The sequence below is a fragment of the Hylobates moloch genome, unplaced genomic scaffold, assembly GCF_009828535.3.
Source record: "Hylobates moloch isolate HMO894 unplaced genomic scaffold, HMol_V3 SCAFFOLD_8, whole genome shotgun sequence".
In the NCBI taxonomy this organism is placed as follows: Eukaryota; Metazoa; Chordata; class Mammalia; order Primates; family Hylobatidae; genus Hylobates; species Hylobates moloch.
In genome coordinates this window covers 9,279,992-9,305,828 of record NW_026652283.1, presented here as the reverse complement: position 1 = coordinate 9,305,828, position 25,837 = coordinate 9,279,992, and the positions used below count along the sequence as shown (strand labels likewise).

The following is a 25,837-nucleotide window of genomic DNA, read 5'->3' as shown; positions in this document are numbered from 1 at the left end:
ATGCTTAGCTTGAACAATGATGAAGAATGTCACCAGATTCCTAATTATTTCTAAGAGAAAGAAGATTGATAACACTTATCACATACTTTCTATTATTATGATCCAAAAAGCTATATCGTCTATTGTTATTAGTGTATTATCGTATTAATTTAGACATTTCTGTATATACTTTTCTCCCTTAAAAACAGCATCTCTGTAGCTTATTTTATCAGCTACACTATTGAAAAACTCACTTTGTTGCAGTCATTTACCAAATTCTCCTTATTTCTTCATTATTTTTTCAACTGTCTTAAATCTTACTGACCTCTACTCCTATCAGGATTATCATCAGTGATTTCGACCTTCAGGTAGGTGACAATTCCAGTACTATGGGCTCTCAGTTCTTGAATTTGCCTCCAGTAACCTTACCCACACTCAGAAATCAGTTGCTCACACACAAAAATCAGTCACCCACTAGATGATCCTAGTTTAGAGCTATGCTATTCACTGTAGTAATCACTAGGCATATAATTGCTATTTAAATGTAAATTAATTAAAATTAAATAAAATTTAAAATTTATTTCCTAGGTCACACTAGTCATACTTCAGGTACTTAACAGCCACAGGTGACATTGGCTACGCAATTGGAAAGTGCAGGTAAATAACATTTCCATTATCAGCAACATGGCTATTGAACAGCATTGCACTAGAGTGCGGACAATTTCATTTCCAATATGAGAAACTCCTCCATGATCTGTTTCAGATATTTCACTCTCTGACCTCCACCCCCTATCTTTCCAGCCCACTCTTTCTGCAGATTCTACACTCTACAGTATTTCAATGCCCACTGAGATAGCAACTTCACTGACCATGCCACCTTTTCATTGTTGTCAATCCCTCATGTCTCATTGCCTATTATACCTAGCATGCACCACTTACCAGGGCCAATTATAAAAATCATTTTCTTACCCACAGCTACAACTTCCTTGCTTACCTCTTCATTCATCATAAGCATCTAGAAAATGCAGCTTGCTTAAATCCAACCCTACCTGCTCTGTGCATACATTCAAGTAGCTGAATGTGACCATATTAACTGGTTTTATCTTATGTTTTTGAAATGTAACTTCTCAGCACTCTTACTAATCAATCTGTTCTGCGAATCTCCTAAAAGATTATTCCCAATCTCTTTTTCTTTCTCAAACTCTCAAATTTCTTTCTGTCTTCTCTTTCTACAAACTAAATGGATAACCTGGCTTTTCCATTAACATTATCTTAAGAAAAAAAAAATTCAGAAAGAAGTTTTCTCTGTTTCACTAGTCGAATATACCAAAACATCTACATCAGTCTATAAGGTGGTATTCTTTTCAACAGTGGTTAAATTGTACTACCTCATCTAAGATCAATCTCCATCTGTACATTAAAATCCATCCACCTGTCTCCTTAAAGATTTCAAGCTTGTAATTTTCCTTCTTTTTTCTTTCTGACACTATCAATTTTTCCATTTTTAATGTCTACTTGTTCACTTATGTTCACTTCCCAAGACGATATAATATCTCCTATATTAAAATAAGCAAAAGCCATCTTTTGTTCACCATAACACCATACACATGATCACTCCATTTCTCTAATTTTCTTAACAACAAATGGATTCAAAATTTTCTCTATGATCTTCCCAAACCTATTCTAATTAGGCTGTTTCCTTCACTATTTCTTTTATTTTTTATTTTTTTATTTTTATTCTTTCTTTTTAAAATTTTTTTTTATTTTTTAAATTTTATTATTATTTTTTTGAGACGGAGTCTTGCTCTGTCCCCCAGGCTGGAGTGCAGTGGCGCTATCTCGGCTCACTGCAGGCTCCGCCTCCCAGGTTCACGCCATTCTCCTGCCTCAGCCTCTCCGAGTAGCTGGGACTACAGGCGCCCGCCACCACGCCCGGCTAATTTTTTGTGTTTTTAGTAGAGACGGGGTTTCACCGTGTTAGCCAGGATGGTCTCGATTTCCTGACCTCGTGATCTGCCCGCCTCGGCCGCCCCAAATGCTGGGATTACAGGCGTGAGCCACTGCGCCCGGCCTTTCCTTCACTATTTCAAAAACACTCCTGCTAAAGTCAACATTACCTCAATATAAACACATCAAATGGCTAGTTCTCACGATTCATCTTACACATCGTATAAACAGAATTTTAAATAACTGATTATTCACTTTTCATAACAAACTTTCTTCTCCAAAATACTTTGTTCCCTAGGACACCATCCTCTTGGTTTTCCTTTCGCTTCACTCACAACCCAATCGTCCCTTAGATTAACTAACTGATTCTTCTTTACATTAATTTAAGATGTTGTTGTGTCCTAGAGTTCAATTCTTGGTCTTCTTTTATTTTTTTTAAAGAAAAACTTACCCTGGAATGAACTAAATTGGATAGTACCCAGAGAATGGCCAGAATGGGAATTAATTTCTTATAGATTCATGACTTGAGATAACAGCCATACATTGATAATGTCCAAAAATTGTTATCTCCATACCAGTGCTTGATCTACAGGACCACATATCTGACTGGATTCTTGGCATATTCACTTTGATATATTATAGGATTTTCTAACTTAACATATCAAAAAATGGGTACTTTTTCCCAATGTGTTTCTTCATCTTAATAAATGTACACTCCATACGTACAGTTTCTCTGATAAAAACTTGGAATCACCTTTGACATTTCTTGCTGCTCTCACATGAATTAAACCTGTCAGAAAATATTGTTCACCTTGGAAAATATGGAAACACAGTTATTAAATGTGGAAGTATTATTGATTTAGAAGACCTTAAAAGAAACATTGAGTTAACATGACAGAAGGATTCATTCTCACTCTGTTCTTCCTGTTCTCACATTTCATGCCTATTTCAGAGGACACTTTTAAAGTGGGATTTAGATGGGAAAGTACCCAGAGAATGGCAAGAATGACAATTAATTCAGAACTATTTACAAAAAAGAAATAAGGAAAAGTGAAGATGAAAGCCAGAGGTATCAAAGACTTAAAGGAAACAAAAATAAACTAAAAGCAGAAGGAAAATAAATGGCCACAAGGAGGAGACAGAGGATGGATATAGGATGGAATTCATTCTGAAATGTATTAATATATTTACCCAATCAGGTGACTATACCTGACCAGCATAATAAAATATCCCAATTAAAATGAAGCACTATGAAGACAGACGAATTGATTCAAATCCTGGAGCAACACTTACTTTGCCCTGTGGCTTTCGGCAAGTTACTGAACCTCTGTGCTTTATTTTTCTTAATAGTAAATCTGTCATAAGTTTAATTCCTGCCACAAATATAACGGATAAAAGCATATAGAAAGAGCAATAAATGGCAGCTGTCATCGTAGAAGTAAGTTTGGATTATTCTGGATTATATTAAAAATGGAAGAAACCTGGGACATTGCCCAAGCACTGACAGTGAAGCTTCAACAAACCAATCCTCATTAGCACAACCAGGGTCTGCTCGAGCCTGTCCAGAAGAACTCGATTATATCACTTTTCTTCATTCATAACACTTTCCATAATATACAATTATCTTGATCTTTGCTTTCTATGTTTCTTTACTATCTGTGCTGACCACCCTCTACTATAATATAAGCTAAATGCTTGTATGATTCATTAACCGTTGGTCCCCAGAAAATAGAATTGTGCCTTGGACATCTGCAGTGATCAATAAACATATGTTCAAATAAATGATTAATTAATAGTCCCTGCCATGAAGTTTTGTAGTAATTTTAATTGGAAAGTACAATAGTAGATATACTTAACATTCTGTGAATCCTTAATTCAAATATACTAGATCATTTCACTTTCCCTTCGATACAGACAAGAGACAAGGAAATACTGGGTAGAAGCCGGTGGTTCCTACCACACACCGGGGCCTGTCGTGGGGTGGGGGGAGGGGGGAGGGATAGCATTAGGAGATACACCTAATGTAAATGACGAGTTAATGGGTGCAGCACACCAACATGGCACATTTATACATATGTAACAAACCTGCACGTTGTGCATATGTACCCTAGAACTTGAAGTATAATAAAAAATATATATATATATTATATATAAAAATAAGAGAGTGGTTCCCTGGCACATGCCCCACCCTCAAGCCAGGAGACTGGCAGCCCAAAATGGGGACAGACATTCCTGTTTTCATGCCCCAAAAAGTTGCCTTTTGGCCTGCCATGCCCCCTACTCTGTACCCATATAAACCCTGAACTCCAGGCTCCAGTTCAGATGAGCAGACGAGGAGATGAGAAGACAAGCAGATGAAAGGTGGAATGACATGACAGAGAAAGAGAGAAGAAGAGGAACTTCTGAACGTCAAGAGGAGTTTGGCTCGGAGTGGTCAGAGAGTAGTTTGGCCGTTGGCTGGCCGAACTCCAGAGGAAGATCACCTTCCCACTTCATCCACCTTCCAGCTCCCCATTCATCCCACTAGGAGCCACATCCACAACTCAGTAAAACCCCCACATTCATCCTTTGCATTCATGTGTGACCCGTTTCTTCTGGGATGCTGGACAAGAGCTTGGAATACAGAAAGCTGTCACACTGGCCCTCTGCCCTTGAGAAAAGGCCAAGGAGGCACTGAGCTGGTTAACACTTAAGTTGTCTGCAGATGGCAGAGCTAAAAGAGCACTGTAACAGTGGGGTTCCAGGCACCCACCCCTCGACACTACAGTGGGGCCACAGCCCAAAGTGCTCACCCCAGCTCCTGCACCTGCCCGTCTGCATGCTCTCCCTCCCACAAGGGATTTGAGCTCATGACAGTCAAACAGACCCCTGTCACATACCCTGCAAGGGGGGCCAGAACTCTCCCATTTCACCTTAATCACACTATTTCCCTCAATCACACTGGGTGGATTAGATGAGATTAGATGGTACTGCTTATTTTTAATTTTTTATTTCTTTTTGAGATGGTCTGGCTCTGTCACCCAGGCTGGACTGCAATGGCACAATTTTGGCTCATTGCAACCTCTGCCTCCTGGGCTCAAGTGAACCTTCCACCTCAGCCTCACAAGTAGCTGGGACTACAGGCACACACCACCACACCCAGCTAATTTTTGTATTTTTTTTTTTTTTTGGTAGAAGAAGGGTTTCAGCATGTTGCCCAGGCTGGTCTCAAACTCCTGAGCTCAAGTGATCTTCCTACCTCAGCCTCCCAACGTGTTGGGATTACAGGAGTGAGCTAGCATGCCTGACGTCTGGTATCGCTTCTTACAAGAAGTACATGTATTCGAACTTCCTGACCTTTATTCAGATGTTTGCCCTGCCTGGAAAACATTGCCTTCTCCATTCTCCTCATAGTCAATATTTACCTTTTCTTCAAATATTAATGTAAATCTTACTCCAATTGATTGTTATTTATTATTTAACTTTTTACTTACATATGTTTTGTATACATATGCCTGATCAACTTTGCCGTATGACTGCAGACTGACACATTTTTTCCTTCAGTTTCCCTACTGTTTGTAACAAATGCTCTGCTGTAATTTTGGTCTGATAGTTATTAATTGTTTAGTTTATTAGCTTTAAAAAAAAGCTCATTTCACTTTGAAATCCACATGTTTAAGCTTTCTGTAAATGAAGGAGAAAATATTAATTATACTTTTCTATGACAGGAAATCCTACCATTTCCAAATTAAACAGTATTTAGTATTTGTGGAAAGCCTGGTAAGTCAAAGGCAAACAGCTTTAGTTTAAAAGTGGTATATGTTAAAAAGTCTCTGAATAGCTATCACCAGTTGCAAAATACTCACTTCCTTCTGTTTCTGTCTGGAATCATTATTGTGACACCCACAGTGGTCAACTCTTGTCTTTCTCTTTTACACATCCACTGGCCATCCCTGTATATTGATCAGTCTCAACCACAGTGTTATGTATTCCACTAATTTTCATTCTTACTGCACGTTCTCCTTGTCATTGTTATTAGTGTCTTTAACTCATTCTTCAGCCATAAACATAGATAATGGAGTCTATGAAAGACATCATAATGTAGTGGAAAGAATTTAGAAATCGGGTAAATGGTACTACTTTTTACAAGTATGATGATTAAAAAGTTCCTCAAATTGCCAGGTGCAGTGGCTCACGCCTGTAATCCCAGCACTTGGGGAGGCCGAGGCAGGCTGATCATGAGGTCAGGAGATCGAGATCATCCTGGCTAACACGGTGAAACCCCGTCTCTACTAAAAATACAAAAAAATTAGCCAGGCGTGGTGGCGGGCACCTGTAGTCCCAGCTACTCGGGAGGCTGAAGCAGGAGAATGGCGTGAACCCGGGAGGTGGAGCTTGCAGTGAGCCAAGATCACGCCACTGCACTCCAGCCCGGGCGACAGAGCGAGACTCTGTCTCAAAAAAAAAAAGATTTTGTATAGCTGTATATAGTTTCCTTAGTGAAGAAAAGAAGAGAATAAGATATTCAAGCAGGGTTAAAATATTGAAGCAGAAATAAAATAAGCTAATAACAGGCCTTGGAGGGTGATTAAAAGGTAACTAGCAAAGACTCTGGATTTGGAAAAAGAAAAAGAAGCATTTGTGATCTCTATCTCTCTTTCCTGCAGTTCTCTGCTTAATTTTTGCTGAGTTACTCAACTTACATTTATAGAATGTGGGGAGGGAGCAAAATTAGAACTCAATGTTATCAAGGGCTAGTTCCTTTGACCCTGAAAGTCTCTGTCTTCACTCAGCTTGCTTCTAACACCACAAAGTCATGTAAGGGGGATACACAGAAAGGAAAACGTATATTTTGTGGAACACAGATAAGATATAAGACTCTCAGACTGTGGCTGGAATGATCAAAGATCCAAAAAGCAAGGTTAAATTACAATGAGAAAGAGGAATGAAGCAATGGGAAGTCCAGAGCCTGAGATACAGGAAAGGAGTATCTTCAAAGGCGGAGTGTTAACGCACTTTAGGCATTAAATATACAGTTCTAAGCATTAAAGGATGAAGAACTAATCCTGGCACATTCCTGGTGGTTTACAAAAATAAATGGGACACGTTTTATAAGGAAATCAGCTGCTCAAGACCTAGAGAATGTGGAAACCTCAACAAAGCAATCTAATCGTTATCTTTAATACCATCTTAAAGTTTTTGTTAATAAACAAAAAATGTTTGCAATAATTAAAAAATTGTCTCAATGTCCTTGGATCTTACCTTTACATATCTGATTTAATGTAACAAATTACATTTTCATATGTACCTGTTTGGTATCGAAGACAACAGGGTAAAGCTTTATTGGAAAAGTGTTATTTATACTATAACCTCCACACATTTTCTTTTCTCTCTGTTACTTTGTCACAGTTATTTATTCAATTATTTTTTAGTGTTTCTGTATATTTTAGGTAACAAAACACTAAAGTAAGGCAGTGACCAAAAGAACCTGAAAGAGAGGGATTATTGCGACAGAATAGCCTCAGGACTTGCTGATGAGTAGATGTAGAAAGGAAGGAAGAGAAGGAGGATCAAACCCCATTCCAACCCCAATCTTCCAGAAAAGCCTGAGGATTAGTGATGGGAGAGTGAAAAGTCCCTTTTGGTTGAAACAGAAGTTATGAGAACAGAAGCAGTGGTAGATGAATGGTAAGTGACTGAATTTACCCAGCATATGGTTGGGAATCCCTGAATATTTTAACTGAGATGACAAACTCAGCAACAAAAATGGTGTTGGGATCTAATGTTTTTTTAAATTTTTAGTCCTTTCTTAAAATTTGGCATTTATTTCAAGTGTGTTTTTTTTTAATTAAGAATTAGTTTTGGTAAAAATATTTGAATCATACTAAGTTTGGCTGTCCAAAATTAGGGAATGTCTTTTATGTGTGTTATGTTTATTCTTCACCTCATTCTCAAAATAATTTGAAGAGTATAGAGGAAGAAATTTAGAATGAAAGATAATTTTAAGTGAATTGACAAGAAATTCAGAGTGAAGGAGATAGCAGGGGAGAAAAAAAATCTACGGGCTATGCCAAAGGGCATGTTAATAAACAAAATATCTGCTACTACAGCCCACATAATCACTATATTGAAAAGTCTAACTAACACTCTGCTAATTAAAGAAAAATAGAATTCAAAATATTTATAAGGTAAATGCCTACTACTTAAAGCTTTGCTAGTCATGGCAATTTAACAAAAATAAAAATCTGCCATAAAACTATGTAAGAGCTACTCTATGGCAAAATAGACAACATCTTCCCCAATATTCCTATAATAAATGCATCAGCTAGCTTTGTATGGCTGTTCTTATAACTACTTTCAATGCAAGCTAAAATAATGAAAAAGCCCATTTCATAAAGTTAAATGTGTGCAATACATATTATATTGTGATGAAAGGGTGCTAGGAACCATTCAGTCTTAAATATTCATCTAAGCACCGCTGTACTTGAAATGAAGTGATTTCATCAGATCAAAATTCTTCCATTCCAGGAAACTCACTTTAAAGCACAAACACTACTAAAGAACAATGCAGCAAGTCACCAACTCTGTATTATTTTACTTGATTTGGTACTTTTCCTTCAATACCTAAATCTAAGCAATATCAGGCATGCCTCATGTGTATCCTTTAATTTAAAAAAGAGATGTATGAAATATGCAAGAAGTTGTGTAAATTCTAGGTCATAATCGGGAATGATCTCTTTCAACACAAGACTATGAAACAGCTAATTTAGCCCCTATCAGATCCAATTATATTAGACTTGCTTCTCACAATGAGATAAACTACATATCTGCTGGTGAGCTATCCATGAATGTTCATCAGAAATCTCTCATTTGAGCAATATAATTTAGACTAAGCTAGGGCTAAGATAAAGCATGAACCTTTGTTCTTAGAAAGGATACACATGATGGAATGTCCCTTTATTTAGTGTTGAAGATAAAAAAAAAAAGCAGGAAGCAAATACCTTATCTACTCCTTTACCACAAGTTATTATTATTTTTGTGTTTTTCTGTTCAAGGTCCATGTATCTCTGAGCAGCTATGAAAAAGCTTCCTGGAAAACAATGAGCAAAGAAAAACAAATGTGTCCCATCTCACATGGTTCTACCCTACTGGAGACAGGAAGATCATACACTGACAGATACTGAAATTGTAAGAGTTGGAAACTACATTTTGCAAAGTCATTGAACTCTGAGCTCAGTTGCAGTACTCGGGAAGCCATGCAGGATGAAGATGGATACATCATCTTAAATATTAAAACTCGGAAACCAGCTCTCGTCTCCGGTAAGAATGCTCAGAGCCAATAATTTGGAAATTAATTTAAAAAATGAGTTGATTCAATTTTTTCTTTTTCTACTATTGATAGTATATATAGTTTAATTTCTTTTTCTTGAATGATGTTAATGCTCTAAAGCATTTGAGTAGTGTTTTCATAAGCTCATACAGACCTATTTAGATTACAAACATCCAATATACGTGCAGGGAAAATTGCATTAAGGTACTGAACGTTTAATGCTCGAGGGCATAGAAGTCAAGGGGATAAGGGAAGAGAGTGTTTGGAAACTTCATTTTCTATATGTGAGCAAATGAGTGTGATTCTTCATTTGCTGTTTATTAAAGCAATTATTTGTGGCATGGGTGGGCATAAAACAAAACAAAACAAAACAAAAAAGACAAACACACCAGGCCTTAAGAGCAAGTAATATTTTAGCTTGGAGAGGTAAAGTCCATTGGGGATGAGGATGGATGTGTGGTATGGGGGTGGGCCATGCCTATTGTTGATGATCATCAGGAGAACACAGGTGAGATCTGCCAGCAAAGCTCTTTCTATTACTTGGAGGACCCTGAGAAGGCAGGGGCAGGGGCAGGGGTGAGCCTTCCCCATGGCTAACCTATACTGGCTGCTCCTTTATGTCTTTATTGTATGCCTACAGTTGGCCCTGCGTCCTCCTCCTGGTGGCGTGTGATCGCTTTGATTCTGCTGATCCTGTGCGTGGGGATGGCTGTCGGGCTGGTGGCTCTGGGGATTTGGTGTAAGTGTTGACTCTGCCAGAAATTTGATTGGAGGAAGGTAATACTGAAGGGTCATGGCATATCCCACTAAGCTTCTCAGTGGTCACTATTTGTCTATTTGTCACTTCTCCAATTGTCCTACAGATAGTTGCCAAGAGAATCTCAATAAAGGAGAACGCTGACCGTTTCCTTGTGATTAAAATAAGATTTTAAGATTTTAATTAATTAAAGGTTATTTTTAAGAATGTACTACTGGCCTTTAAGACCCTCCTCAGTGTGGATCCAAACTATCTTTAAAAACTTTTTTGTCCCTTTTCCTATCTTGCATATCCTAAGAACCAGCCAAGCTGGAGTTTTTCAATTTCATATATAAATTCCATATTCTCTTGTCTGAAATTTTTCTCATTCTATTCTCTCTACCTAAAATTTTCTGTTTCTCATTTTGTTTACTAAATTATTTGTGCATTTCTTCTTTCTGTAATTCTCACGGCCCTCCAATAGCACATTGTAGTCTTTGTAGTTGTTGCTTATTTGTTGATTTTTTTAAAAGATGTCAGAATCTAACATTTATCCTCTTGTATTTCTTTATTATTTACCTGAATATCACAAGTACTTTAAGCATAACAAGAAATCAGTATGCACTTTTAAATGAATGAATAGTTTGGCATCACAGAAAGAACAAAAAATAAGAGGTCATTCACCTCTATAACTCAGCTGAGAAGCTTGTATTCAAGCAAATGAATACAGGCTCTGGGGATGTTATTGATGTTGGGATTTTTTATTTGTGATTGTCTCCTTCAAATAGTTCACTTATTAACCCTTAGGTGTCAGTTCTGTGTATTTGTTAATTTGTTCTTTATAGCCCCTTCACACTTTTCAACATTCATTTAATCATGTGTATCTAGTAAACTCTTCATATATTGGCAATGTTAATGAAATGAAAATTCAGTGGCAGATCTTTGCATCATTTCTATGGTTCTAATTACAAATTATTACTATTTACTTTTTAAACCTAGCTGTCATGCAGCACAATTACCTACAAGATGAGAATGAAAATCGCACAGGAACTCTGCAACAATTAGCAAAGCGCTTCTGCCAATATGTAATAAAACAATCAGAATTAAAAGGTACTTTCAGTAAGTATTGTTTTTTTAACCTCTTCATCTCTCCAATCCCTGGAGCATTTCTCTGATGGCAACTGAAGGGAGTCTTGAGATCCGCAGAAAACATTGAGTGTGGAGAAAATGTAAGCCCAATTTACAAAAAATACACCATTCCTGTGCTTGGTTTCTCCAGAAGGTCATAAATGCAGCCCCTGTGACACTAACTGGAGATATTATGGAGATAGCTGCTATGGGTTCTTCAAGCACAACTTAACATGGCAAGAGAGTAAGCAGTACTGCACTGACATGAATGCTACCCTCCTGAAGATTGACAACCAGAATATTGTGGTAAGAAGATTCTTATGTCAAATATTTTGGAGGCAAGGGAGAGAAACCTCAAATGTAACACTTGACCTTTTTTGTTTTTTACATTTTTCTTAACATTTTTCAGTTTGTACTAATCTAAGACCCTTATGAAACCTAGTAAGAATTACAGAACCCAAATATTCAATCCAATCATAATATGCTACAACCTTGCTAGAGTTGATCAGTCAAATTGACTTGTCCCTTCCTGACACCTCAGGCCTCAGTGTGTCACACATGAAGAGTCAGCCCAGTAATGTTCATATTGATTTGTGTCCTCTGTTGTTCTAACTTGCTGTGCTGTCCACTTACTGTTTCTGTGGACTCAAGACGCATACGGAAGATATCCAGTTAAATAAATTAGCTTTTCTTTCCACTCCAGCAAAATAAGATAGTTTTCTAAAATCTCAGCTCTCTTATATAGATAATTTGAGACATATATGCATATTCTGAATTTGTATTAGTCTAGGCAGATGCCAGGTTGAAGATTTATAACTAAAAGTAGTCATGCAACTTTTTCAGAAAAAGAAATTGTATAGTTGGATTTCAGGTAGAATTTATCTGTCAGTTCTTATTGGGAAGTAATAATATTGATATATTTTAAAGAAAATATTAGGATATAATAGAATGGTTCCCAGTGGCTCAAGCTTTAAGAAATAAACAGTCACATGTGACTTTCACACAATATCTCCTGTGGAATGCCATTTTGAGTCTCACATATCTGTCAAGAAGCTCAAGTCATTTTTTATTTACCAAGAATGCATTATCACTTGTTATTCCAGGAAGTCGGAGAATATATAAGCATTTGGCCTTCACATAATTTTGTTACCCATAGATTGATTGATTCACTTATTCTTTCATTAATTCAGCAACTATGTGCTGAAACTATTCCAGAATTTGGACCTGTGCAGTTAATAAGACCGAAAGAAAAATGCTTAACCTCAACAAGAGTATATTCTAGTTAAAGCAACAGCCAAGAAACAAAACAAATGATATAGTATATAGTTTAGTAGATAGTGATAATTGCTAATTAGAAGAAAGTAAATAGGGAAAGGTAGATGTACATTATTTATAAATCCTTTTGAGAAAGACATCATAAATGCCTTTATCCAATTAACTGAAACAAGTTAATACTTCTATGTGTAAGATTTTGTAGGCAAGCTGAGCAATAACCAAAGCAGGTAGAGCTTTAACTCTAAGGAATATACAGCTCATCAATAATGTATTTCTTTGTGTTTCCTTTCTCTACTTACATTTATTCCTTTGAATCATATTTGGTATTCTATTTGGCAGTATAATCCTCAACTGATTGAAGATCTAAATATATGTTATAAACACAAAGGAAGATTAGAATATCAGCTATTTTGTGTACAATTTTACCTGTGTCCTACAAGTTTTTTTAAGTTCTCAGACAAGTCAAATTGGTATAATTTCAAACATCAAATGTAATCCATTAATACTAATATAGACATGTAATCCAACATTTTTTGTCCAATGTCTTATCATGAAGCTTTGTCTATCATACCAAGAGCTGTGGAGGGATTCTGACCATTGTGTTTATTTATGTTTACAATAGGAATACATCAAAGCCAGGACTAGTTTAATTCGTTGGGTCGGATTATCTCGCCAGAAGTCTAATGAGGTCTGGAAGTGGGAGGATGGCTCGGTTCTCTCAGAAAATATGTAAGTCACTGGACACTTAGAATAAGAGGCAGTACTAGAAACTCTTTTTCTTGAGATTCCTTTTTCTCTCAGTCCAAGTCACTGCTATGGGTTGTATAAGCAGCAGCTGGGTCACTTACCCGCTAATTCAAACAAGAGAGCACTGGTCATAAGACAATTCTTCTTTCTACTCTCTCCCATTATTTTGCTCTTTGTCTAAGCCACAGTCCACCTTTATCTCTGATATTATTCCCATTCATTTTTATATTCAACTTTACCATGAAACGCTGTGTGCATGTATGTGTGTGCGTGTGTGTGTGTGCGTGTGTGTGTGTGCGTGCGTGCACTGTCTGTGTGTTTTTGTGTTTTGCTTGCTCTGATTATCTTCACATATTTTTAAAACAAAATTTCATTATCATTATTTTACAGTTGAAAGTTGTTACCTTGAGAGTCCTTTTGAGTTTTCAGTATTGTTTTGCCTACTCTTCTATTCTAGGAGTGTCCAAGAATTGGATACATTGTATCTCAAAAGATAATTCCAGTGTCCATTAATGAAGCTTTGTCCTTCTACAAACAATCCAGGCAAAGGGATTAATTGCATTAAGAGTTGAGCTGCTTCCTATATGGCTTTCCAATCTCTAGTCTCTTTTGTTCATCCCGTATATCAAAACTGCAGTCTCTCTTCAATTAAAATTTAAACTGATAACCAAAACTTATATAATCTGATCATTACTCAAATTATTAAATTTTAAACAAATATTTATTAAGTATTTACTATAGGTAGGATCTTAGGATACTACAACTACAAGCAAACCTCTTCACACACCTTGGGCTTTATCTCCTATTGCTTGCTGCCTCATTCACAATATTGCAGGCAAATTAGTGTTCTTTCCATTCTTCCAACAAATCAAACTCGTTTTGTTACCTTAAGGCTTTTTTCTTGCTATTTTCTTCTTCTAGAATGCTCTGCCTCCACAACTCCATGACATCTCCTCACAGAGACTCAAGTCTCTGTTTAAACATCACTTCTTCAATGAGGCTAACTCTATCAAAACTAAATTAGCCTCCCTTAAACCCACATCCATACGGTCCACTACTGTTTTGTTTCTTTGTAACTCTTACCACTGTCTGAATTTTTCTCATCTATTTTTTGTGGGCTTCTTACTGGTATCGCCCCACTTAAATGAAAGTTCCCCAACAAGAAAGACATTAGCTTGCTTGTCTTTCTTTACCAGTGTATCCTCAGCACATAGAGCAACTTTGCCACATAGTTCTGCAGATATTTTCCAAATAAACTAATAAGTATATATTCCTTGTCCTCTCATTATAAGCAGTTTAGAAATAAATAAATATAACTTAACAGACAATTACAATACAGCCTGCTATCCTAGATGATTTATCTTGTAACATAAATCCTGATTTCAAAACTACTGAATCAACTCACTTTTCCATGAGCGTATTCCCATCTAGTGCAGCTACTTGTCCTGTAGGGCTCTTCCATCTCCTGTCAGTTCATCTAAGTCCTGACCTTCCATCAATACCGAACTAAAGTCTGATCTTCTAGATAATGCATTTTCCCGTTATTTTGGAGCCATCTCCATCACTTCTTCAGGGCTCCTATTGTACCTAGTGTTCCCTTGCTCTTAATTTTGTGCTACATCAAATTGATATTGGGCTTTTCAAGTATACATACCTTGTACTGCCAAGCAGGGTGGAACTTTCTCAACAATGAGAATCTCTTTTTTTTTTTTCCTATTTTCCTCAGTCTCTATTTGGTGCATCAAACTACTATACACAGAGTCTGATTACTGATTGTTTGCTTAGTTTTCAAAGGAATTTATTCTAACTTTCCCATTCACAGGTTTGAGCTTTTGGAAGGTGGAAAAGGAAATATGAATTGTGCTTATTTTCGTAATGGGAAAATGTACCCTACCTTCTGTGAGAACAAACATTATTTAATGTGTGAGAGGAAGGCTGGCATGACCAAGGTGGACCAACTACCTTAATGCAAAGAGGTGGACAGGATAACACAGATAAGGGCTTTATTGTACAATAAAAGATATGTACGAATGCATCAGTAGCTGAAAATTGCTTATTTCTCCCTTTGTTCTCATTGGAGTTATTTTTAATATTATCTTTCCTATCAGAATTACCTAGTACCTTCTTTGAATATACAGTAGCCATCACGTGAGTTTATCATTTGCTTCCCAATTGTTCTGTTTTCCTTTAATTTTCTTTCTTCTTGTCCTTCATTTCTAATTACCTGAACATAGTATGATTTAATGCATCTTCAGATATACACATATAAAATCAAAATCAGGCCAATATAGGTTAGGGCTTAATCAATATAAGTTGTGCAAAATATCTATGTTTGAAATCTGTCCAAAATATCTAAGTTTGAAAGGCAGTGTAAGATAGTAAAAAGAATATTAAACTTAGAATCAGCAAAATAATTTAGATGTCAATTAACTAAATTACAATCATGAACCAGTTTCATAGCCTTTTTAACTTCCCTTTTCTCATATTTAAAATAAGAATAATAACACCCATCTTTTATACCTCACAGTTCTAAAACCTAAAATAGAACTTTAGAGTGTTAACTGTACCAGAAACTCCATGAAAGCGAATACCATGACTTCCCCATTCACTATTCTATTACCAGCACCAAGCCGAGACCCTGGCTCACAAAACAGAGAGATATTTGTTTCTCTTTGTATAAGATAATTCATGAGAAAAATGCCTCAATCATTAAAACATTACACAAAAAGAACTACTATTCCCAGTCTACCTCTGGTTAGATTCAACAGTAGTAATTTTCTGTGCTAGAGAAGGAAAAGAAAGTTTGCAAGAAAACTCGCGAGGTTTAACAAGTTTCAGAGGCTACTAGACAGAAGGACAAGTAAAAATGCTTTAATTAGCATTTTGCTAACAGTTCTTTACTTTTGCTGAGTAACTCAGGAAGTATTTACAGAATATGTGGAAAGACACACCCTTTCACAGGATAATAGGCAAAAATTGCATTTCTTTCCCACAGCTTACCTTTTTTAACTAGTGGCTACAATTTATGAACATGATTCTCAAACATCTCAACGGAAGTGTTGGTTAAAACATAGAGAAACCAAATAGGAAACTCAAATGCTTGACGGTACTCAGTGGGAAGACTGAGGAGACACAGAGACCTGGGTTTTTACCAGCATCATGACACAATTCTTATACAAGTAGTCTTTAATACAGTTAGAGAAATATCACTACATTAGAACTTACTCTCTATCTGGCTTTGGATAAGTAATTTAGTGTCTTTAAAACTCTATTTTCTCACCTTGAAATGGGTTTAATAATGTTACCTTGCTCATAAGTTAATTGTGAAGCTCATTTAATATAATTATATAAAGTATTGATCAGATGAGGATGTGGAGAAATAGGAACACTTTTACACTGTTGGTGGGACTGTAAACTAGTTCAACCATTGTGGAAGTCAGTGTGGCGATTCCTTAGGGATCTAGAACTAGAAATACCATTTGACCCAGCCATCCCATTACTGGGTATATACCCAAAGGATTATAAATCATGCTGCTATAAAGACACATGCACATGTATGTTTATTGCGGCACTATTCACCATGGCAAAGTCTTGGAACCAACCCAAATGTCCAACAATGATAGACTGGATTAAGAAAATGTGGCACATATACACCATGGAATGCTATGCAGCCATAAAAAATGATGAGTTCATGTCCTTTGTAGGGACATGGATGAAGCTGGAAACCATCATTCTCAGCAAACTATCACAAGGACCAAAAACCAAACACCGCATGTTCTCACTCATAGGTGGGAATTGCAATCCTAGTCTCTGATAATACAGAGTTTAAACCAACAAAGATCAAAAAAGACAAAGAAGGGCATTATATAAGTAAAGGGATCAATGCAACAAGAAGAGTTAACTATCCTAAATATATATGCACCCAATAGAGGAGCACCTGGATTCATAAAGCAAGTTCTAGGAGGCCTAAAAAGAGACTTAGACACCCACACAATAATAGTGGGAGACCTTATCACCCCACTGTCAATATTAGACAGATCAACGATACAGAAAATAAACATGGATATTTAGACTTGAACTCACTCTGGACCAAGCAGACCTAATAGACATCTACAAAGCTCTCCACCCCAAATCAACAGACTATACATTCTTCTCAGCACCACATAGTGCTTATTCTAAAAAAGAAAAATTTTTAAAGAGAGTTGTATAATTCAGTTGGCTATGATTAAGGAGAAATTACAATAGTCTTTCCAGAGATGGGTCTTTGATTTAAAAATAGATAATATAAAATTAATTGGTAAAACAAGATTTTGTTAAAATATTGACTTTTCTCAATGCAAGAAGTTTTTAACTTTTAAATTTTATAATCTGTCTCTTTGACATTCTTCAGATTGATATCTCAGAATTTCACCTTTTTCTCTTTTAAAAAGGCATTGGATGTTCATTCTATCTTTTGTTGTCTCCTGTAACTTCTATTAATTATCTAATGTAAGAGAGAGAATTCTTTTTTTGAAAAACAGGCAAATGAAATATCTTTTGGACTTGTCTTTTATTCTGCATGTCTATTATATCTCTATCTTTATATATTTCATGTGAAAGTGATATTTCATTACCTAACTACATGAAGAAGCTCTAATCAAGTAATTAAAAATAAATAAACAAATAAATAAATGCTTACTGGACTGGTAGAAGCTACATAACCTTAGTAATCTTTGGTAAAATTAATTCAGTAAATTTAATCTGAAAATTTTGTCCAGTAATTTAAAATCCTAACATAATGATTAAATCTTCTTTATTTTTTTCACTAGCAATTTGGATTACTAGAGTTAATATAGTTAAAAATATTTTAAGAGTTAAAATAATAGGAGTATAAGATATGTTTTTGGTGAAGTTTATAAAACATAAGGATGTCAATTTTGATTAAGAAAGAAAATAATTGTGTTTTTGTTCTAGTTAAACTATTTAAGAGTTGCTTTAAAATGAAGGAAAAATTGTACAAATAAAACTAAATAAATAAATTTAAACAAAGAAGCCAGGGGAGCAAAAGTGAACTCTCAGCCCTGTGGTTGCCAAGAAAATAGTTGATATGGGGGAAGAGGAAAATCAAGTAACTATTCAAAACCAGAGGGTATAATGTAAAGGAATTGTTTTATTTTGTAGATTAGTATCACTCAACTTTTTAAAAAAATCTTTACCATAATGAATTGTGAAAATAACCATTTTAAGGACAAAATTCTTAATTTTAAATGCTACAGAATTTGAAAGCTTGTTTGGATTGATGCAAGACCCACAGCTCACTACTAAACAATCACTAATAAGTACATGTGACCCAAATGCACAGGAGATTATTTTTAAGAGAACAACTGGCCTAGTAAACCAGAAAAAAAAATGCCACTGTAAAGTCTGTTTGCCCTGTGAAGGTGTATTAGTTCATTTTTGCACTTCTGATAAAGACATGCCAGAGACTGGGTAATTTACAGAGAAAAAGAGGTTTAATGGACTCACAGTTCCACATGGCTGGGGAGGCCTCACAATCATGGTGGAAGGCAAAAGGCACATCTTACATAGCAGTAGGCAAGAGAGAGAATGGGAACCAAGCAAAAGGGGTTTCCCCTTATAAAACCATCAGGTCTTGTGCAACTTATCCAACACCGTGAGAACAGTATAGGGGAAACCACCCTCAAGATTTAATTATCTCCCACCAGGTCCCCTCCTGCATCATGTTGAACTATGGGAGCTACAATTCAAGACTAGATTTGGGTGGAGACACAGCCAGACCATATCACTACATCCCCGGACCTCCCAAATCTCATGTCCTCGCATTTCAAAATCAATCATGTCTTCCCAAAAGTCCCCCAAAGTCTTAACTCATTTTAGCATTAACTCAACAGTCCACAGCCCAAAGTCTCATCTAAGACAAGGCAAATCCCTTCTGCCTATGAGCCAGTAAAATCAAAAGCAAGTTAGTTACTTCTTAGATACAATGAGGGTATTGTAGTTCGCCCTTATAAAACCATCAGGCACTGGATAAATACAGCCATTCCAAATAGGAGAAATCGGCCAAAATGAATAGTGTGTTTGACTGCCCTGTGGTATTTCAGACTTGCAAGGGGCCACAGCCCCCTTCTCACAGCCCCACTAGGCAGTGCCCCAGTAGGGACTCTGTATGGGGATTCCAACCCCACATTTCTCTCCCGTACTGCCCTAGAAGAGGTTCTCCATGAGGGCCCCACCTCTACAGCAAATTTCTTCCTGGGCATCCAGGCATTTCCATACATCCTCTGAAATCTAGGTGGAGGTTCCCAAAACTCAATTCTTGTCTTCTGTGCACCCACAGTCTCAACACCACATAGAAGCTGCCAATACGTGAGGCTTACACCCTCTGAAACAACAGCCCAAGCTGTACCTTGACCCCTTTTAGCCATGGCTGGAGTGGCTGGGATGCAGGGCACCAAGTCCCTAGGTTGCACAGAGCAGGGGGATCCTGGATCTAGCCCACAAAACCAGTTTTTTCCACCTAGGACTCAGGGCCTGTGATGGGAGGGGCTGCTGTGAAGGCCTCTGACGTGCCCTGGAGACATTTTCCCCATTGTCTTGGTGATTATCATTTGGATCCTTTTTATTTACGGAAATTTCTGCAGCCGGGTTGCATTGAATTTCTCCTTGGAAAATGGGTTTTTCTTTCCATCACATCTTCAGGCTGCAAATTTTCCAAACTTTTATGCCCTGTTTCCCTTTTAAAACTGAATGCTTTTAACAGTACCCAAGTAACCTCCTGAATACTTTGCTGCTTAGAAATTTCTTCTATTGGCCGGGTACGGTGGCTCATGCCTGTAATCCCAGCACTTTGGGAGGACGAGGCAGGTGGATCATGAAGTCAGGAAACCGAGACCATCCTGACTAACACGATGAAACCCCTTCTCTACTAAAAATACAAAAAATTAGCCGGGCGTGGTGGCGGGTGCCTATAGTCCCAGCTACTCGGGAGGCTGAGGCAGGAGAATGGCGTGAAACCGGGAAGTGGAGCTTGCGGTGAGCCGAGATTGCACCACTGCACTCCAGCCTGGGCAACAGAGTGAGACTCCGTCTCAAAAAAAAAAAAAAAAAGAAATTTCTTCTGCCAGATACCCTAAATTATCTCCTTCAAGCTCAAAGTTCCACAAATCTCTAGGGCAGGGACAAAATATTGCTAGTCTCTTTCCTAAAACATAGCAAGAGTCACATTTACTGCAGTTCCTAACAAGTTCCTCATCTTCATCTGAGACCATCTCAGCCTGGATTTCATTGTCCATATCATTATCAGCATTTTGGTCAAAGCCATTCAACAAATCTCTATGAAGTTCCAAACTGTCCCACATTTTCCTGTCTTCTTCTGGACCCTCCAAACTGTTCCAACCTCTGCCTGCTACCCAGTTCCAAAGTTGGTTCCACATTTTTGGGTATCTTTACAAGCACTGCCCCACTCTACTGGTACCAATTTATTGTATTAGTTCATTTTCATGCTACTAATAAAGACATACCCAAGACTGGGTAATTTATAAAGAAAAAGAGGTTTAATGGACTCACAGTTCCATGTGGCTAGGGAGGTCTCACAATCATGGGGGAAGGCAAAAGTCACGTTGCACATTGCAGCAAGAAAGAGAGAGAATGAGAACCAAGTGAAAGTAGTTTGCCCTTGTAAAACCATCAGATTTCATGAGACATATTCACTAGTATGAGAACAGTATGGGGGAAAACTGCCCTCCTGATTCAATTATCTCCCACCAGGTCCCTCCCACAACACGTGGTAATTATGAGAGCTACAATTCAAAATGAGAGTTGGGTGGGGACACAGCCAAACCATATCAGCAGTGATTGCCCAACTTTCCCTATAAAATACCAAGTTAAGCACCCCAGGTGAAGAAGTTAATATGCTTCACATGAAAACCATGTTGGACTGGTTTTATGATAACTGGGTTATCCTCTCAGCAAATATGCCTATTACCCAGGTCAAGGTAAATTTTGGGGTTCAGGGAGCCCCTTTTACATTGGTGCCCCTCCCACAGAATCATAGGACTGTTTAAGAAGCCTTATCAAATTTGCTGTTCCTTATAGGTCTTATAGATGCAACTCCCTGCTGGGAACCCAAAACCTTTTTCACCAGAAAAGATAAAATAGGCCTGGCACAGTGGCTCACGCCTGTAATCCCAGCACTTTGGGAGGCCAAGGCTGGTGGATCACCTCAGGTCAGGAGTTCAAGACCAGCCTGGGCAACATGGTGAAACCCCATCTCTACTAAAAATACAAAAATTAGCCAGGTGTGATGGTGGGCACCTGTAATCTCAGCTACTTGGGAGGCTGAGGCAGGAGAATCGCTTGAACCAAGGAGGCAGAAGTTGCTGTGAGCCGAGATCACGCCACTGCACTCCAGCCTGGGTGACAAGAGCGAGACTCTGTCTCAAAAATAAATAAATAAAAGAAAGAAGAGGTAAAATGATCTGGGGCTAAGAATAAAACAAAACAAAAAAAACCAAAAACATCGAGGTTAATAGAATTATAAAATTTAAGATGTTTAAACAAATTTTATCGAAGATAGTTGTAAGCCCTTTACCTAAATGTCATTTGAAAATGGGTACTACATCAGACTGAGAGATGTTTCCCCTTTCTAGTACTGTAAAGCTGAAGGCATATAAATCTGCTCTTTTAGTAAATGTTAATTGAACATGCTGAATGGGAACTAGTAAAATTGCCTGAGCCCACAAAGTATTGGGTAGAAGCTAGAGTGCTAGTCAGGACAAATACTCCACTTCATAGCCATTTGTGGCACATTTATTGGGGCTGATGGCAAAAAACTGTAAATACTTCCCAATGACAATATTGAATTGAGAATTTCCACCTGAGAGGCATTTACTGCCTTGCTATGGAATTGTAACTGAAGCTACCCCTATGCTAATAAAAACGATGGTGCCCAAAAGAGTTCCATAAAAAAATAAAAATGATTTACATAGAATCTTGCTACCTGAGGATATTAGGAGAAAATACTGATAAGTAGGGGGCCTCTTTCCTAGATTCTGCCATGCCTGATAGACAGCTTTCATGAGCTGTTGGCTTGTAAATGGCATTTCCCAAATAAACAAACATTGTTTGAAAGCTCCTGCTCTGGTTAAAGCAGGGTCAATAAAATCTTTTTCTTTTGAGTTATTTGAGTGAAGTATGTTTTCGTAAGCAAATTTATATTTCTCTTTGAGTTCTAAAATTTGGATTGTGATTTTATGACAGTATAGTTATTTGCATAAATTCAAAAAGCATCTTTTAAACAAAATAATTTGAGACACTGGTTATTTTACTAAGGCTTTAACTAAAATAGCATATTTTTAGGTAAAGTTCAGTCAAAGTCAACTTAAAGAAGCCTATATGGCCAATCAATTCTTGGTGCATTTTTTATTAATTAATTTTTTTTTTGGAGATGGAGTCTTGCTCTGTCACCCAGGCTGGAGTGCAGAGGTGCGATCTCACCTCACTGGCACCTTTGCCTCCTGGGTTCAAGCGATTCTTCTGCCTTAGCCTCCCGAGTAGCTGGGACTGTAGGCGTGTGTCACCACGCCCGGCTGATTTTTGTATTTTTAGTAGAAACGGGATTTCACCATGTTAGCCAGTCTGGTCTTGAACTCCTGACCTCAGGCAATCCACCTGCCTTGGCCTCCCAACGTGCTGGGATTACAGGCATAAGCCACCATATCCAACCCTTGCTGCATTTTATGCAAAATTACCAGGCCAAGTATAATAAGCCTAAAACTTATTTTGCACACAAATTGGTCTTGTTATAATTTCTCTTTAATAGAAAAAAAGGGGGGGGCTAAAGGAATTGCTTCAAAGGAAATCACTTAATACTCACTTTCAGCCCTAACCTTTTTTTTTTTTTTTTTTTTTTTGAGTGGAGACTGAAACATTATTTTTTGGCTACAGTAATCCACTAGCGAGTACCAGATTATAATTTTTCTTCCTATTTTTAGTTGGTACCCTAATGGAATAAGTTCCTTTTTCTGTTCTGACACACAAATTACTCTTTTAATTATCAAACTACAAATGTTATTTATCTCTTCTTGTTTTACTTCCAAGAAAACCCAAATCATGATATTTTGAAGATCAGAGATGTGGCTCTCCCTCATTTTGGCATCCCACTGAGCCAGGATCTGTATTTCACTGAGAATGTTCTGCTGCAAAAACTATACCAGCACCCTTCCCTCTAGGCCCAGCTACTGTCACAGAAGAGGAAGGGGCATAAGATTGTAAGGGCTGGTTTTAAAGAACAAAATTAGGTCAAGGTCAAACCTCCAAACCAAGGAGGGGTACAAAAATGCCTAAACAGCTGGTAAAACAAGTTTAGTTGCTTTCTAAATGATTATGTGTCATTTTTGCATCTACCCCAACCATGAAAATTTTTTTGCTTATTATAGAATTACAGGAAAATATTTACTAACAGGATAAAAAATACCTCGTAACAAAGCCTCTTGGGTATAATACTCCTGGTTATGAGTTATGAAGATAAACATATCTATATATATATTTCTTTTCAGAACAATGCTTACGTTTGCACAGCTAATTGCTGTAGGTCTTTAACAAAAGCCAAGCTTACAGTAGCTCAACACACAGAAGTTAAAAATAAATCAGTCTCGTAACTCGCCTTTACATTTTTGTTTATTGGCTTTTACTTAAAATAATAATTTTAAGAGGTAATAAGTGCATGTCCACATCCATTCTTATCTGAGCTAGTACAATCAATTGGCTGTAAGTCTTTTGACTCATAAGGCCTTCAGCCATAGGGAGTCCCACGGAAGTATAGGATGGACCCGAGATGGGGAGCCATGCCACCCTGGCAACGCTATGGGACAAAATTAAAATTTGCCGGTTTTTGATGTTGCCTCTGGCAAATCTTGGCCAGAAGGGAAAGAATGTAAATGAAAATGAAAATTCGAAGGCCCCCCACAACCATCGAATGGACTTCCTCTTCCTCCAGGGTTCAGGCCATGATGGGAAGTGGGAGGTGGGACATGCTTCATTATACCTCTCCAGCATTAACATTCACAATCTATTCTCTCTGAAGCTTGCTACCTGGATGTTTCATCTGCATGATAAAATCCCAGGTCTTCAGACAAACTCAACCAATTATCAACCAGAAAATATTTAAATTTACCTATAGCCTAGAACCCCCACCCCCTACACTTCTTAAATGTATTCGATTGATGCCTCATGCCTCCCTAAAATGTATAAAATCAAGCTGCACTGGATTGGCCATCTTCTCACATATCATTCTTTTTTTATAAGTGCAGTAATAATATTGAACATATGGATAATTTATATATCCACAATATATGTTATTTAAGTCAGGTGCGTTTCTTATAACCCTGAAAGAGAAAGTAAAGAATTACACTTGGCAAGTCAAATATTTGAAACATATTCACAGAAAAAAAAATTGCACTTCCAACATGATATTATTGCCCTAGACTCTGCATTGTTTAAACTAAATCTAATTTAATGTTCAGAGTATCAAGAATGTCCGAGTTAATTGTTTATGTTGACACATATGCAATGTCAAATACTGCTTTATTTCTCCCTGCTTTTTCCACTTTCTAACATCTGATATTTGCTATACTTCGCTTACAGACTTAGCACCCCAGCCCCTTCATATATAATATAATTTGGAATAATACCATTCCATAAGATTCTCTAGTCTAACTGGCCCAGTAGTAAGTCTTGGACCCTTTCTCCCTCAAGTGCTTTTTATAATCATCAAAGTCAGGAATTCACCTGAGGTATATGACACCTTAAGTTCAACATCATCTCCAAGTGACACTTGCAAAAGATTTTACTCTGAAGTTCTAATGACCAGCACATAAATACTAGATTAGTGATCAGGGACTATGCATTAAAAACAAATTTATAAATTAAAAATATTATCTTTTAGATTAATTTAGCATCAATACTTGGGTAAAAAAATAATGATATCAACCAGCAAATAAGTTCATCAATTAAATGTTTAAGAATGAGATTTATTTGTGGTGACATAGTACAGATGTCATTTATTACAGCCCCCTTTCAGAAACAAACCCCAAAACAACACAGGGTTAAAAAGTGAAGAGATATATATACATATATATACACACACACACGTATATCATACATACAATTATTATATACTTTTTCAGTTTTCTTTTTGATAATTGAAAATATCTACAATGTTTTCCATTCCATTATAGATTACCATTCCATCTGCAATAATTACAAACACATACATATTCTACGTTTTCAAAACAAGAGTCCATCTGTACTCTCTCCTGACACACACATTACCTTTGTCTCTAGTCTTTCACTACAAATTAGGCCTTTAAAATATATATCCTTCTCTACTCCATTTGTAGATAGCTTATCTCCCATTGTATCCTATCATTGCCAACCACCAGATGTAGGGCTGCCTTGTCTTTCTGACCCACACTCCTACACTTACTATTTCTATCTGAAGGAAAAAGCAAACAAACACAACAAAATAAAACAAAAATTCTATTTGCCATTATGGCCCAATGTGATGAGTATGCAGGGATCTGAGTGCCTAAACTCACTTGTGGTGGCATCTCAACACAGTTACTCAGAGCTGTCTCCTGCTAAAAATATATACTAAAAACATGTGTTAAATGGTGGACTTCCAATAGTGTCCAGCAGGTTGAGACTCTGGTTTCTTT

At 37.1% G+C, this 25,837-nt stretch overlaps 2 protein-coding genes across 5 annotated transcripts in view; one reads left to right on the top strand and one right to left on the bottom strand.

Annotated features, from left to right (window-relative positions):
- The window catches only part of CLEC12A (C-type lectin domain family 12 member A), a 124,699-nt gene that overhangs the window by 21,828 nt on the left and 77,034 nt on the right, over positions 1-25,837 (bottom strand). For 2 of the 4 annotated variants that reach the window (XM_058442702.1, XM_058442703.1), the window contains exon 7: positions 23,978-24,505. The exons of 1 other annotated variant lie outside the window; for it this stretch is intronic. In XM_058442702.1, coding sequence (XP_058298685.1) covers positions 24,349-24,505 — 157 coding nt within the window. In that variant the 3' untranslated portion in view covers positions 23,978-24,348. Of the gene's footprint in view, positions 1-23,782; positions 24,506-25,837 lie in introns of those variants that run through there. One more of the 4 variants, XM_032159586.2, reaches the window with a different exon arrangement.
- CLEC1B (C-type lectin domain family 1 member B) lies at positions 6,364-15,156 on the top strand. The gene is made up of 8 exons (XM_032159596.2): positions 6,364-6,500; positions 7,356-7,593; positions 8,961-9,225; positions 9,876-9,974; positions 10,971-11,090; positions 11,251-11,405; positions 12,997-13,103; positions 14,944-15,156. Exons 3-8 carry the CDS (start codon positions 9,162-9,164, stop codon positions 15,086-15,088), a joined length of 690 nt encoding a protein of 229 aa, XP_032015487.1. The 5' UTR covers positions 6,364-6,500; positions 7,356-7,593; positions 8,961-9,161; the 3' UTR covers positions 15,089-15,156.